Here is a 15,537-nt window from a genome sequence, read left to right as displayed (position 1 = left end):
TTAATAAACCAAATAGAAGTGAGTACTGTCTGTTGTTGGCCGTAGCTATGAGCTGCGGCAAGGACAATGCGTAGAGGGAGCTCGAGCGAGTCCTCTTGCGCTAGTAACAAAAAAGGGAGTACTATGTGCTGTTGGCCGGAGCTATGAGCTATGGCGAGGGCAATGCGTACACAGAGAGCTCTCCGTGCCATCCCACGGACCTGGAATGTGTGAACATCACTACTCGAGGTACAGGGCGTGGCTCGCGCAAATCGCGGCTCATGCTAAAAAACAAGCTAAAATAGCTTTAGGAAAAGACTAGTAAATCCTAAGAGCGCCTAAAACAGCTCCGCGCTAAAATTCAGAATTTTTGTACGCCGGACAGTTCCAGTAAAAGCTGTAAAATAGTGCGCGCGTAAAAGGGTTGAGCGTGCGTTGAAACACGCTATTGCATGCTGTAAATTTAAGGCTCCGGATTACGCGTGCTTCATAATTTACAATGTGTGTCTTTTTGTACGTGCTTTGTTGGCATATGGTAAATCAATGTTGGGTCCGACGCGCTAAAAATGCTACAGTGGCGCTCTAAAACTATTCATATGATATAGACGTAGACACTCATACATACACATATATACTCATTCATATGAACGCGCACGTGCACCCTACGACTATGAGCACCTTCGAGAGACCGAGTCGACACATAAAAAAAATAGAAACTAGTTATAGCAAAATGAACTCAATTCTAACTAAGATAATTGACACGATGCGAAAAAAAGCTGAGGTGCCAAGATTAATCAACACAAGTTAGGAGCAGCAAACCTGGATCTATGTGCTCAGAAAATAATCTTTTATTCCAATTTGCGCACACACCCTACTTATATAAGCATCTTTGAGAAAATGAGCCGACACATAACAAAAAAAGGAAAATATTTGTAGAAAAATAAGCTAAATTCGAACTAAGATAGCTGACATGATGCGCAAAAAAGGAAAAACCTGGAGGCGTCAGGATTGACACAAGCTAGGAGCGGCAAACCTGGAGCTATGTGCTCAGAAAATAATCTTTTATTCCCGTTGGCTCACCAAGCACGCGAGCCTCTGTGTCAGGGAAGAATTCAAATCCCGTGAGCGTTGAGACCGTGCCGGCCTTGTCTATGGAGACGGGGTAGGTGAGCAGGTGGCCTGCGAGGTCTTCGGGCAGCTGGTCGCCTACGTAGAGGCTCCAGTACTCGTCGGCCATCTTGTTGACCCTCCGCACGCACTCTAAGCTCCCTGGGCGGAGGAAGTCGTCGTGCGTCTTGCCGAGGTGTTCGTGCCACAGCGACATCCGGAATCCATGGACGTGCCCCTTGGCGAGCTCGGCGCCGGTGTTGATGCGGTGCGGCTGGTACGCGCCAATAGCGATCTCGGTGTCCCTGTACCCCGCCATGGACCGCTCGTTGAGATTGGCAGATCCGACGATGATGTACTCGTCATCAACTGAACAAGGCGAGACGTATATACTTAGCTATATCAAGATATATGATGGATCAACGCAATGGAATGCAAGCAGATATCAAGATATACTTACCTATCATCATCTTGGAGTGAACGTAGATCATGAACCGGCGTGCCATCTGCGCCCTGGCATAGTCTGTCCCGTCCTGTGGGCGTTGGGGAGGCTGGTACTCACCACCCTCTGGGTTGTTGGCCTCCCGGTTCCCTAAGCAGAAGAAGGTAAGGTAGTCCCTTGGGTTGGCGTCTATCCTCTTGGCCTGCAGCGCAACCGCGATGTCGTCGTACATCAACGCCATCGTCCTCCTCTGGTTGTCCAGCATCGCCTGCCTGTATCGACCCGTAGGCGAGCCTTCTGACCACATGGGCACCACGATGTAGACCGCGAAGCGTTCGCCGTCCTCGATCTTCCTCACGATCTTGAGCGAGAGCTCCCTGGGGATCAGCTGGCACGCCCGGACGTCCGCCGGATCTATGCCGTCGTGGGATTTCCACTGGAAGGAGCTCCCAATGAAGTACTGGTTCTCGATGTAGATGAAGCTCTTGGCGGCGCGTATGGCGTGGATGTAGGCGTCCTGGATGCTCCTCTCGTACACCCGGTGCTTGTCCTGGAGGAGACCGGCCTTGAAGGCGTCCTCCATGGAGTCGGGGAAGCCCACGGTGTCGATGTTGTCGATGGACCGGAACAGCTGCACACTCCACGCCTCCTGGTCGCCGGGGAGCGTGACCGCCCACGAGGCCGGCGCGACCTTGCCCTCGAGGGCCACAAGGTCGACCAGCTGCTCATTGTCGCCGCCTTGCTTCCTCCACCGCTGCTCGAAGTTGTGGAGCACGTCCCACGCGACGGGGCCCTCGACCTTGGCGTGGATGTCGTGCCATGGCTCCCTGGGCCCGCCCTTGCCGAGCGTGGCGTCCTCGTCGTTGAAGTTGACTTGGCTGAAGTCGTCGCCGTGCGCCTTCCCCGCGCCCAGCGTCTTGAACAGGGAGTGGGACTGCGTGTCGTAGCGTCCGTGGCACACGTCGAGGCCGCCGAGGAAGCTGACGATATGGCGGCGCCCGTCCGAGTCCGAGTCCGAGTCCGACGATGAAGGCGGCAGCTCCTGGTCGACGACGATGGCCTTCTGGTGGTGGCTGTAGACTAACGTATCCGTCTTGGCGTCCAAGATGTGGCCTCTGACGTACATGTTCCTCGGGCAGAGGACGCACTGCACGCGGCTGCCGCCGAAGTAGTTGACCGTCTGCTCGTCCCTCGTGTCCATGAGGCCGGCAAGCAAGCCATCGATGGAGGATACGTCGTTCCACACGAGCATGAGCACTTGCACGCCCTCGCCGGCCTTGCGCTTCAGGAGCTCGCCGAGCGTTTCCTGCTGGCCGTCCCGCTCCCGCAGGAGCGTGATGTGGGGGAACACGGACCAGCCGGTGATGTACACCAGGTGCCGTGCGTTGCTGATGGCGTCGTACAGGTCCTCCCAGCAGTGCCCAGGCTTGTACAGCCCGCCGCCGTCGAGCTGGATCTTGGGCTCGAACTCCTCAGACGCGTGTGCGTCTTGGTACAGCGTGACCCTGCACCCGGGCCTCTGCGAGAAGAAGGTGCGGGGCACCCCGAAGCTGCCGACGCCGCCGCCCCATGCCTGGCCCTGGTCAGCGACATCACGGAAGTTGATCTGCAGGTGTATCTTGGGCCCATCCGGGAGCTTCTTCCTGTCGGCGCCAAGGACGTCGAACCAGCGGTCGATGGTTGTGTTGTCGCTGAGGAGCTCCCGGGAGGGCAGGTAGGCGCTGCCGAGGACCGTGCCTCCGTCGAGGCCGAGCTGCTCGATCATGACGGAGATGACGACGTCGGCAGCGTGGTGGGCGCAGTAGGCGCGGAGCGGCTCGTTCCATCGCACGCTTCCTGCTGCAGGGACGCTGATGGTACGCGTGCGGGCGATGCATGCACTGCCGAGGAAGATGGCCGCGTACATCCGCGGCAGGCCCTTGCCCAAACCCGTCGTCTCCTGGACACCTTGCACAATCTACGTACGAGAATTAATTGCTTTTAGTACGTGTTCAAACAGCTCTTTCCTCCCTTCGTCGATGAATAAAATGTGTGTGTGCGCGCGAGCAAAAACATCTTCTGGATGTGTTCTAGCAAAACTGAACTTTATAAATAGCGATTTTGATCTTTTAAATAAACCAGGCTCCCTGCATCACGTGTCTCTGAAACACCGCTCTCCAGAAGCAGCACAGTAAATTTCTCTATAGCATGCTAAATGCCGCTAAATAGTGCTAAACGGCTTAACATGATGCCCCTCCAAGCGGTATAGTGCCACTATAAAATAGATAGCATGCTATTTCAAACTATGATATAAACTGAAAAGATTAAGAAGACATACATTGCCAAGGAAACCGGGGACCTTGCCGGTGTGGCGCGAGCGATCATGGAGGTTGTCCGCCCCCACGATGGTAGCATCGATGGTGCCATGGAGCCGCAGATGCGCCATTGCTTGCAACTACGTGCTTGGATCCCAGTACCTACGCTAAGGGGAATAGTGAAGGATGTGGTGGTGACTGCTGGGCAAGCTGCTGATGGTGGCACAAAGTGTGTTGCTATGCAGTGCATTTTTATAGCCGGCCAGAAGATGCTTCAGCATGTGTAGATTGAGAGCCTCTGGCTAAGTTAATCGACTAGAGGACTAGTAGGTACTTTAAATGAGCAGCGTCGAGGAACCGAGCGTCGCTCGAGTGGCTAGCGGAGCAGCAGCTTTTGAGTCTTGAACTTGGCGCGGCGTGCTCAGTTGTTTCTTCTATAAAACTAAACCGTCAAGGGCTAGTCGTGGTAGGTCTCGTTAAAGATGAGCAGCATCCACAAGGAGGTTTAGCTGTGGTTCCTATTCAAATTACCAATTGGCCAAGTAGTGATTTATAGGTTAATTCATCATGTGCCACATGGCTAGTTGCCTCAATCGATTCTAGGCAGTGCTTATTCAAATGACAAATTGGCACTGCATTTAGGGCATCTCCAACAGTTGTAAGATAGTTGTTGGTAAATTTGCCACCTAAGACATAGTGATGATGTGGCATGTAATAAATATGGAGAGAGAGCAAAGTTGTACTATGTAGATTAACCAACAATCTTTGCACATCAGATTTATTTTCTCACCATCTATTGAATAACTTAGATACAACCTATTAAAGTAGTTGTATGATAGCTTGTTGGTTGATGACGTCAGCATTTTACCAACAACAAGACTAACATACAACCTGTTGGAGATGCCCTTATAGCCGGTACGGGTCCTATGAGAAAGATGCTTCAACATGCATGCGTAGATTGAGAGCTCGAGGCTAAAGTTCATCGACTCTTGCTCTAGACCAGCAGCGTCCACAAGGATCGAGGTGCAACTGTGGATCCTATTCAAATCACCTAGCGCCCAATTAGCCATGTGGTTTATAGGTTAATCCATCGTGTGCCACTTGTATGGCTAGTTGTCATTCAAATTACTTAGCACCCAGTTGGCCAAACTGTTTATAGGTTAATCTATCATGTGCCACTTGCATGGCTAGTTGCCTCAATCTCACGTGCTAAAGCAAACTGCGCGAAAAGCCCCATCTTGACACTACATCCTTATCCTGCTTAGTATTACATATATATATAAAAGTCTTTAACATGCTTTCTTGTCTGTTACTTTTGTATACACATGGGGAATCACTGGAAACAAGCATCACTGAAATATTATTAATGAGAAGTCCAATATTATTATCTTCCCCTTAATAATCAATATATTTAGCTTGTACACGAGTCTACGTAAGTCATGATGTGGTGTCGTCGATATAGTTGATCCATTAATGTGATGAGCATTCATAATTTTACTATGCATGTGATTACGAGCTGCAAAACTAGTTTGCCAAGACTTTGGTGATCTCGTTTGCTTCACATGCACATATATTCAGCACCTTGCTTCAAGAGTAAACTAAGAGCTGGCACTACAGGAAAAACAAATGAAGCCTTGTATGAAACATACACGGCAAAGACCATTTTAACCACGGCGAAGTGTATGCTGAATGTTACACTCGGTTTAGTGTACACGACTTAGTATGTTTCGGCTTAGGGGCTATAAGCCGAATGTTGGATATCCGGAACACGTCCTATAGGTAAGCCGAGTATAAAAGGGTGGCACCCGGCAAACAAAGTAAGATCACGACCAGTAGCATCTAACGGTGACGCCACATGGCATGACAATAAGCCCTGTATTATACTAAGTAGTGTACGCACTGGGCTGCACGCCTTACAAGTAAACCAGGACGTCACTATACGCCGTGTGTCTGCTTCAGTGAACGGCTTACACGTAAGCCGTATGTTGCAAGAACACCGTGTGCCCCTGGGCATATACGGCTTATCCTGTAAGACGAGTGTATCTCACGGCTTTCTCCGGCAAGGTGGGGCTCAGATTTTTTGCCACGTGACCATCATAACCGAGTATGCAGTTGGCACACTCGGTGTATATATACTACAGCAGATACCGTCCGGGCCTTTGGTTTCTATACGCCGTGTGTATTTTCTGGGCTATATGGCGTACAATTATTAAGTCGAGTGCTTTAACCGGTCGGCATGGCTTATGCAGTATACGCCGAGTGCTTTCGCATGGGCAGTCCGGCTTATACATGGTAAGCCAAGTATTAAATTTAGCTTATATGCCAATCTGCTGTTTTTTTTTTGTTTGGTTGCTATGTCAGCCCTGCAATTTGAAACAACAATATATCCAACAATTTATATGGCTCGTCAACATGCATAGATATCCCACAATATATATTAGCTCCACAAAGTTCAACATTCATGCATATCGAACAAATTCACACCAAACTTAAACATATTGTTCATAAGTTCAACATAAGCATATCCAACAAGTTCACGACCATGAGCTCACTACGACAAGAATAAAGGTCCGCCGCTGAGAACATAGCATGTACAGCCACCGTCAATGGCATCCGCGATGCAAACCTACAAGTTCATTACGACAAGCATGAGTTTTCAAGCTTAAAATGCTAATGGTCTTTAAGGTTCAAAGTGAAGCTAAGAAGTATGAAATAGGAAGCACGAATACATGTGAGCACTATATATACATCGATAAAGCATGAGCATGCATTTCCAAATTCAAAGTGAGGCTAGATCAAGGTTTCATGCATTCCCATGGGTTTAAGAAGCAAAAGCAACAAGGCACAAGCATCGAAAAATACCTGGAGTGGTCATTCTTGAGTGGGGGGCTGGGTCGAAGTGCTAGCAGTGATACTATGTGTCATTTGGCTTGACTGCCCAGGTGCAGACGATGCACTCAAAGGAGGCAGGTTGTTGGATCCTGCCGACGAAGGCAACCGTAAGCATGAGACGTTAAGCATATGTGATGGTAAGATCAATGATTGACAAGTAGAAAGACTTATAAAGATGAAATTATGAAGAGGAGGAAGGTCATCCTCAATTGTAAAACGGCTAGATATCTAGGTCAAACGGGCCAGGGTTAGGCCTCTCCAGGTTTTTCGGAGGGTAGCAATGCCACCAAAACTTGCATTGGGTCCTCATACATGTCTGAAAGTGTGGTGGGGGTTTAAACACCCAGCACACCGCTCGAGAGTGTGACCCCCTTCACGGACGACACTACCGCATGCACTTAGAGCGGGAAGCTGCTACAGAGGATACCTGATAACCCACAAGTATATGGGATCAATTGTAGCTCTTTTCGACGAGTAAGAGTGTCGAACCCAACGAGGAGCAAAAGGAAATGACAAGTGGTTTTCAGCAAGGTAATGTCTGCAAGTGCTGAAATTGTAAGTAACAGAGTAGTTTGATAACAAGATAATTTGTAACGAGCAAGTAATGATAGTAGTAACAAAAGTGCAGCAAGGTAGCCCGATCCTTTTGAGGCAAAGGACAGGCCAAAACGTTCTCTTATGATAAGCAAAGCGTTCTTGGGGATACACGGGAATTTCATCTAGTCACTTTCATCATGTTGGTTCGATTCGTGTTCGCTACTTTGATAATTTGATACGTGGGTGGACCAGTGCTTAGGTGTTGTTCTTACTTGAACAAACCTCCTACTTATGATTAACCCTCTCGCAAGCATCCACAACTACGAGAAAAGTATCAAGAATAAATTCTAACCATAGCATTAAACTTTTGGAACCAATCGGTCCCTTACGGAATAGCACATAAACTAGGGTTTAAGTTTCTGTCACTCTCGCAACTCATCATCTAATAACTACTCCACAATGCATTCCCTTAGGCCAAAATATGGTGAAGTGTCATGTAGTCGACGTTCACATGACACCACTAAGGGAATCACAACATACATACTATCAAAATATCGAACACATATCAAGTCCACATGATTACTTGCAACATGATTTCTCCCGTGACCTCAAGAACAAAAGTAACTACTCACAAATGATAATCATGCTCAAGATCAGAGGGGTATTAAATAGCATATTGGATCTGAACATCTAATCTTCCACCAAATAAACCATATAGTAATTAACTACAAGATGTAATCAACACTACTAGTCACCCACAAGCATCAATCTATAGTTCTGGTACAAAGATTGAACACAAGAGATGAACTAGGGTTTGAGATCAGATTGTGTTGTTGAAGATGTTGATGGAAATTGCCCTCCCCAAGATGGGAGAGTTGTTGGTGATGATGATGACGATGATTTTCCCCTCCGGGAGGGAAGTTCCCCCGGCGGAATCGCTCCATCGGAGGGCAAAAGTGCTCCTGCCAAAGTTCCGCTTCGAGACGGCAGCGCTCCATCCCGAAAGTCTTCTCCTTATTTTTTCTAGGTCAAAATGACTTATATACCAGAAGATGGGAAAAGCCTAGCAGTAGCGCGGGTTTTAGGTATAGCAGTAGCGCGGGGTCCCACACTACTAATACGGTGCTACAGCTAACCTGTAGCAGTAGCGCGTGTCTGCCCGCGCTACTGCTATACAAGCGTAGCAACAGCGGGCGGTATGAAAGCGCGCTAGTGCTAATAGCTCTAGCGCACTTCATTAGGCTGCGCTACTACTAGTGGCACGCTGCTGCTAGCTTTTCTCCACTCGCTACTGCTAATTTTATTAGTTTTTGTTTTTTCTGCATATTTGTTTTTTATTTGAACACGCTTTATACAAGAATCTTTAGCACATACAAATGTCATCATCATACACATACAAATGGTTGTGAGACCACAAATGTAATCATACATATACATACAAATAGTCTCATCATAATCATCATCCAACACAAAGTGGTCTCTCATCATCATCTCAAAAATAGTGATGCATGCAAGTCTCGAATACTTGCAACTACAACATCATCCATCTAAACAATGATATACGCGAGAAGTGCTATCACTATGAGTGATAGCGGAACTATGCAGTACATGAGGCGGCGGTTATGAGGCCTCTCTCGCGCTAGCGTGTACCTCAAGTAACTAGCTTGTGCTTCTTGTCTGCTTTTGAAGCCTTTATGGCTAGCACCTGAGACCCCCTCCACGTGCTCCTGACACTCGTACCACTCATCATACACTCCCAGAACATTCCCTTCGTACACGACATAGCACTCCTTCACCATTAAGAATCTAGGTACCTGTTAGAGATGCATCTTCATCAAGAGAATGTACGATCATATGCAACAAAATATACTAGAGCAACACGAAAAAGAAAGGGTTGGCAACTAGATGCAACATATAGTACGCAAACTAATTAACTAGAGGTATGCATGTCATCGTACCCAAACTAACAAAGTAGAGTTACGCAAGTTCGGCAGGGAACGTGGACATCACAAAGTTTAATCGCTATAGAAAGTATACAAGTTCAATCGACACATATCATCATCATCGGCATCGTAAATCACTAGAAGTTCCATCCTTCCATATCATCAAGGATGGACCCTAGCTTCTTGAACGGCGTGAGGTCATGACGTTGCATGCCTATGTGAGTTCGTAACTTTGTACGTTAGCTCGCGATATAGGGCCGTGGTGGAACATCCCCTTCTCATCGACGACTTCTTTCATGATGATCGTCGCAATGTCCCTTTGGATGCGAAAGAAGTCTTCTCTAAGTTTATAATCCGCTTCTCCATGAGATTCTACCCACTTGCGGATATGATCATCGTTTCTGGTTGTCATACGAAGCTTTTGGTGATCCGTGTTGAACTCAATCATGAGATGGAGGAGGTAGAATCCATCTTTCTTGCTTGGTTTTGGGACATGGATGCAGCAGAAGTTAGTTTTATGCGAGAAACCCAACTTCTTGTTCCTTAGTTTCTTGATCTGTAGGTGGCCCCCCCTAATGCTGAAGCCTAGGAGAGAATCATCTAGAATATTCATTATGTGGGTGTAGTCCTTCTTCTCGTAGTCTCTGGTAGGGTCGAAATACACGACATGGGAGACTCACGGGTAAAGAACGATAAGGACGGCGCGCCCGTTGCTGCGGGGAAAAGACACCACAAATTATTCTCCATATGAGCGAGAAGGAATGATTGAAATGTACGAAAGGGTTGTTCGGAACTAACTTACTTTGGATGATAAGGCAGGAGGACAATTTCCTGGTCCTTATTCTGTACCATGAAGTTTTGGAGGTACTCCCTAGCAGTTTCACGCTCAAAGTCGCCGAGACTCAAGAAAGACTCGTGCATGTAGTACAGATCTGCCACACAAATTTGCGAGACTTCTTCTCTCTTCATGACAGAGCTCATATGTAGCACAAAAAGGCAGACGATTGTAAAATCGAGCCACCTTGTCAGAAACATCTCAAAGATATGGTCAAACCGCAGGAAGAACACCTATGCAGGCCGTGTGTCGACCTAGCACTTCCCCTCAGGCACACGAGCTGCGTATGTTGGATATCCTGGATCCTTCGAGGCTAGTAGGCTTTTCTCAGTCGACAACACATGGTCGTGCAGTCTCCTGAGATCCCCTGATAGTGCCTCCAGCGGTTTCGGCGGTAGCATCGGCTCGCCCGTGAGATGGAACTTGGCCGCACCTTTCATGGGTACACGCTCTTCAGAATCCACCATTTGGCTGCTATGTGCTCTGGCTTGTTTAGAGGCAGCTATCTTCCCCGGTCTCTTCCTCTCCTTTTTCTTGGGCACACCTTCTAGACCCTTCCTTAACCCCTGCCCCAATGTTGCCGGGCTAAGCACTGTACGACCCCCGGCTAGTTGATCCTGTGTTGAGGCGGCATCTTCAGGCATGTCCTATGAGGATTTCATGAAGAGAGACTTCTTGCAATCCCTGCTACGATGTTCCTGCCCGGGCAGACCATCCATATCCTCATTAGCATGCTGATAGCCCAATTCATCATATGGTTGAATCATCGTATCTAAGTCACCCTCATGCGCGTTTGTATTGAGGAAACCCATTGGATCCTCCGTCTCATCATCCATTCTTTGTTCTACGGGACCGATTACATCAGCCAGTACTATTGCACCCCCTTCATCACATCATCTGCCGCTCTCACCCGACACTACAGGAGCTGGTAATTGCGTAGGCGGGTGGTGGTCTCCATACATGCTTGTTGACGTGTGGTTATTGGTGTGCTCTTGGCCGGCTCCAAACGAAGAAGATTCTTCGGCCATAGCAGCACCCAACCCTTGCAGCTTCCAATCCGCGACGGGGTCTCGTCGTCCTCTCCCCCTAGGCATAATGGAGGAGGCAAATCCTCCTGCCCCGATGTCACACCCGACAAGGTAACCCTAAATTGCCCAGCGGGCATCGGCTGGTTATGGAACGTGAGATCCAAGGGCTTCATTATCACCCCCTTTCCCACGTCCACCTTCTGGACTTTGATCAAGTAGAGTATGGTGCACGGGGTTTCATCGGCCTGCAAACACATGTCTGCGGCGTAAAACATCCGAAAGGCAATGGAAATGGAATATTGTAGATATATATGTTTGTGCGACATGTAATTACCGTGAGGGCGTCGAGCTCAGCCAAAGACGAAGGCCCGCCTAGCGCGCCAGAGACTGAGGACGGGCTGCGATGACCGGGTGTGGGTGCGAGAGGAGGCCGGTTGCGTGAGCAAATGATGGTGTGGTGGTGTTGTTGTTCACAGAGTTGCTCGCGATGAAACTGGGCAACGGGAAATCATGTACCGTCTTGCCTGGATTTTCTTTCGTCCAGTTGATGATATCCGGGACCAAGTTAGTAGCGAAATCATTTCTGCAGGCAGTTATAGCTGCATTGACTGCCTGTTGTAGCAACTCATTTTTCTCCTCGACTGTTTTTTGCATCCTCGGCTGCTTTTTTCTCGAACGCAAGCTTCACCTTATCGTCGATGTCCGCCTGACTAAACTTCTTTTTCTGCTTCTTGGCCTCCGGGCACTCGTTGTAAAACACCTTCCATGTGGCACCGTCTCCAGCGCCGTGCACACGACCATATTGCGGCCACTGGCCCAAAGGAGTCCCTTAAGTTCGTTCAAGGCCCGGTTGAGAGGGGTGTCCCACATGGGCCTCATTGGAGAAGTAGGGCTTTCGGCTGCAAGCTGGTGTTGCTTCTCCTGCAGAAGGAACGTGAACTGATTAGGAATGTGTAGTCGACTAGATCTGGAGCTAAATGTAAGGTGGTAAAAGAATAATTACCAGTAGTCTAATCAATCTCCTCGTTATCTGGATCGTGTAAAAAACCTTATTTTCCTTGTCCCACTTGTAGCGGGCCCTGATGAAGTCACGCTCCAAGGGGTTGGTGAACTTCGCGAAGGGGTCTGGGAGACCCGCGGCTTCACATTCTGCGTCCTCCGTATCCCATATGGGCCTTTTACCGAGGTAGCCACGGCTTCTGAGGCGATGCTTCCCTGTATTCCTTTGCTGAAGGCTTGAATTTCGCAGCCTTAGCCTTGGCTGCCTCGGTAGCGCAAGTGTCCTTGAACTTTTCAAACTCCTCTTCCGTAAATGTCGGATTTTCCTCCAGAATCTTGGACAGGGGTTCCTCAACCTCAATAGCTCGTTTCACCCTCCCTTTCCAGGAGGCCAAATCATTGTTGAACATGCCCACAGCGTGATTGTTAATCTTTTTCATCTTCGGATCATCCCACGGTTGTTCTATGTTATCATCCCGGGCCGGGAACTTGAATCTCTTGTGCAACTTCGTCAGGAGCAACTGCCTCAAATGTTCTTTACTCCTTAAGTCATCGTCGTTGATGCTCGCGCATTCCTGTAGGATGCATCCTACTTGGTTCCCATAGCACTTGCAAGGTTCTTCCGGCTCTAATGGCTCAAACTTGCTAGGTGCTATCTTTGTGATCACCAGTCATCCAATGCCTAGTTTGTTAGGTTTTCGTATCCTCTGCTTCTTCTGCTTCTTCTTTTCGGTAGCGGCATCGGCGCCGGTACCTTCCCTGCCGGTATCTTCCCCGCCGGTCTCGGCGCCGCCATCGGTGCCGACGCCGTCGGTGTCGATGTCGGCGTCAGTACCATCATCGAGGCCGACCTGCAAACCTTGACGTTGCTTAGCAGACAAAAAGTCGAGGTACTCTTGTTCACCCTCATAATCCATCTCATCTGCATCTTGGTCAGAAGGCCCGATTTCTTCGTTGTTCGACATTTTTCCTATGATTAAGTCACCTCGTTTAATTCTGAAACTATGAAAAAAAATGAGAAATGACATAAAAAAGATCTATGATTGCCGGAATGTCGTTTCCCAGCAACTCCCGACACTCGATATGCCTACTATCTAGCACAAGTCATGCCAAAATTCACGGAAAATTTTGGCATGAACTTTGCTAAAAAATGAACATATCGAGCGCCTGAAATTCACCGAAACGGAAATGAATCAACATTCCGGCGTAACATAGGCCACTCAAATCATTTACCCTACACATAATCATCATTTTCCAGATATGACATGTCCAAAACATCACATGTCCAAATGACATGTCCAAATTCCAAATATGACATGTCCAAAAGATCACATGTCCACATATCACATGTCCACTTCAAATTTGCATATAAAAGGAATAAAAATATAGAACTTGAAGAAAAATGCAAGAAGCCATAACAATATTTGAAAGTAAAATTCAGCCTACCTAAAATTGCTTTAACAAGGGATGTTGATTTGGACAATTGCTTATACTAATTCTGTTTTTTAATACTAATTCTAATTAACTAACTAAATTCATAACTAAATAAATAACCTAATTAACCTACTGCCCTAACTAAAACCTAAGTAAATTAACCAAAGAACCCTAGCTAGCAGAGAGAGGAGGAGCGGTGGGGGGCTTACAGAGGGTGCAGGCCCGATGACGGCCGAGGTTGGGAGGGGTCGGGGTCGGGGTCGGAGTAAGGGTCGAGCGCCGGCGTCGGGGGCGAGCGCCGGGGTCGGGGTCGGGGCCGGGGGGAGCACCGGGGTCGGGCCAAGCGCAGGGGCGCGGCGAGGGCAGGGCTCCGGTGGCGCGACGAGGGAAGAGAGAGTGGGGATTTGGGGGAAAAGAGGCGGGATGTGAAGCAGAGAGAGAAGGATTTCGGGGTTTAAGTGGACATAACAGTAGCGTGTTTAAACCAAACGCGCTACTGCTATTACAGGTAGCTATAGAGGTTTTGTAAGGAAACCGCTACTGCTACTTTGACTAGCTGTAGCTTGCTACCTCTTGAGCACTGCGTTGGTTTTCCCTTGAAGAGGAAAGGGTGATGCAGCAAAGTAGCGTACATATTTCCCTCAGTTTTTAGAACCAAGGTATCAATCCAGTAGGAGGCCACACGCAAGTCCCTCGTACCTACAAAAACAAATAAGAACCTCGCAACCAACACGATAAAGGGGTTATCGATCCCTTCACGGTCACTTACGAGAGTGAGATCTGATAGAGATAATAATGATAAGATAAAAATTTTTGGTATTTTTATGATATAGATTGAAAGTAAAGATTGCAAAGTAAAATAGATTGGAAACTTATATGATGAAGAATAGACCCGGGGGCCATAGGTTTCACTAGTGGCTTCTCTCAAGATAGCATAAGTATTATGGTGGGTGAACGAATTACTGTCGAGCAATTGATAGAAAAGCGAATAATTATGAGAATATCTAAGCATAATCATGTATATAGGCATCACGTCCGTGACAAGTAGACCGACTCCTGACTGCATCTACTACTATTACTCCACACATCGACCTCTATCCAGCATGCATCTAGAGTATTAAGTTCATAAGAACAGAGTAATGCCTTAGGTAAGATGACATGATGTAGAGGGATAAACTCAAGAAATGTGATATAAACCCCATCTTTTTATCCTCGATGGCAACAATACAATACGTGTCGCTTCCCTTTCTGTCACTAGGATCGAGCACCGCAAGATTGAACCCAAAGCTAAGCACTTCTCCCAATGCAAGAAATATCAATCTAGTAGGCCAAACCAAACTGATAATTTGAAGAGACTTGCAAAGATAACCAATCATTCATAAAAGATTTCAGAGAAGAATCAAATATTGTTCATAGATAGACTTGGTCATAAACCGACAATTCATCGGATCTCGACAAACACACCGCAAAAAGAGTTACATCGAATAGATCTCCAAGAAGATCGAGGAGAACTTTGTATTGAGATCCAAAGAGAGAGAAGAAGCCATCTAGCTAATAACTATGGACCCGAAGGTCTGAAATAAACTAATCACACATCATCGGAGGGGCCATGGAGTTGATGTAGGGGCCCTCCGTGATCAATGCCCCCTCCGGCGGAGATTCGGAAAAGGCCCCAAGATGGGATCTCTTGGGTACAGAAGGTTGTGGCGGTGGAAATAGGGTTCCATGGTGCTCCTGGATATTTTCGGGGTATGTGAACATATATAGGAGGAAGAAGTAGGTCGGTTGACGGCATCCTGGACTAGGGGTACTCACTACGTCGTCTCCCGGTAAGTTAGATTGGGCCGAGAACCCCCATGGCCATATACTCATGGGCCAGTTCGGACAGCTGCCGCATACAAGGAAGATTCCACAAGACTTGATGGTCAAGACAAGGACTCCTCCTCCATCGGCGTATTCAGCTAGGACTCTTGTTATCCTAGGCCTCTGGTGCATTATATAAACCAGGTCCGGGCTAGTCGATAGATATACAACAATTATAATCATA

The 15,537-nt window shown here is 47.8% G+C and overlaps 1 protein-coding gene across 1 annotated transcript; it reads right to left on the bottom strand.

Moving 5' to 3' along the window:
* Window positions 1–805: 805 nt before the first annotated feature.
* LOC125543829 (phospholipase D alpha 2) lies at window positions 806–4,132 on the bottom strand. The gene is made up of 3 exons (XM_048707317.2): window positions 3,846–4,132; window positions 1,547–3,485; window positions 806–1,455 (listed from the first exon to the last, which is right to left on the bottom strand). Exons 1-3 carry the CDS (start codon window positions 3,951–3,953, stop codon window positions 1,019–1,021), a joined length of 2,484 nt encoding a protein of 827 aa, XP_048563274.1. The 5' UTR covers window positions 3,954–4,132; the 3' UTR covers window positions 806–1,018.
* Between the last annotated feature and the right edge of the window lie 11,405 nt (window positions 4,133–15,537).

The sequence above is a fragment of the Triticum urartu genome, chromosome 1A (assembly GCF_056163025.1).
Source record: "Triticum urartu cultivar PI428250 chromosome 1A, HENAU_Tu73, whole genome shotgun sequence".
Lineage (NCBI taxonomy): Eukaryota > Viridiplantae > Streptophyta > Magnoliopsida > Poales > Poaceae > Triticum > Triticum urartu.
Note: the sequence above shows the minus strand (reverse complement) of the source record. Positions and strands in the feature narration are given on the sequence as shown.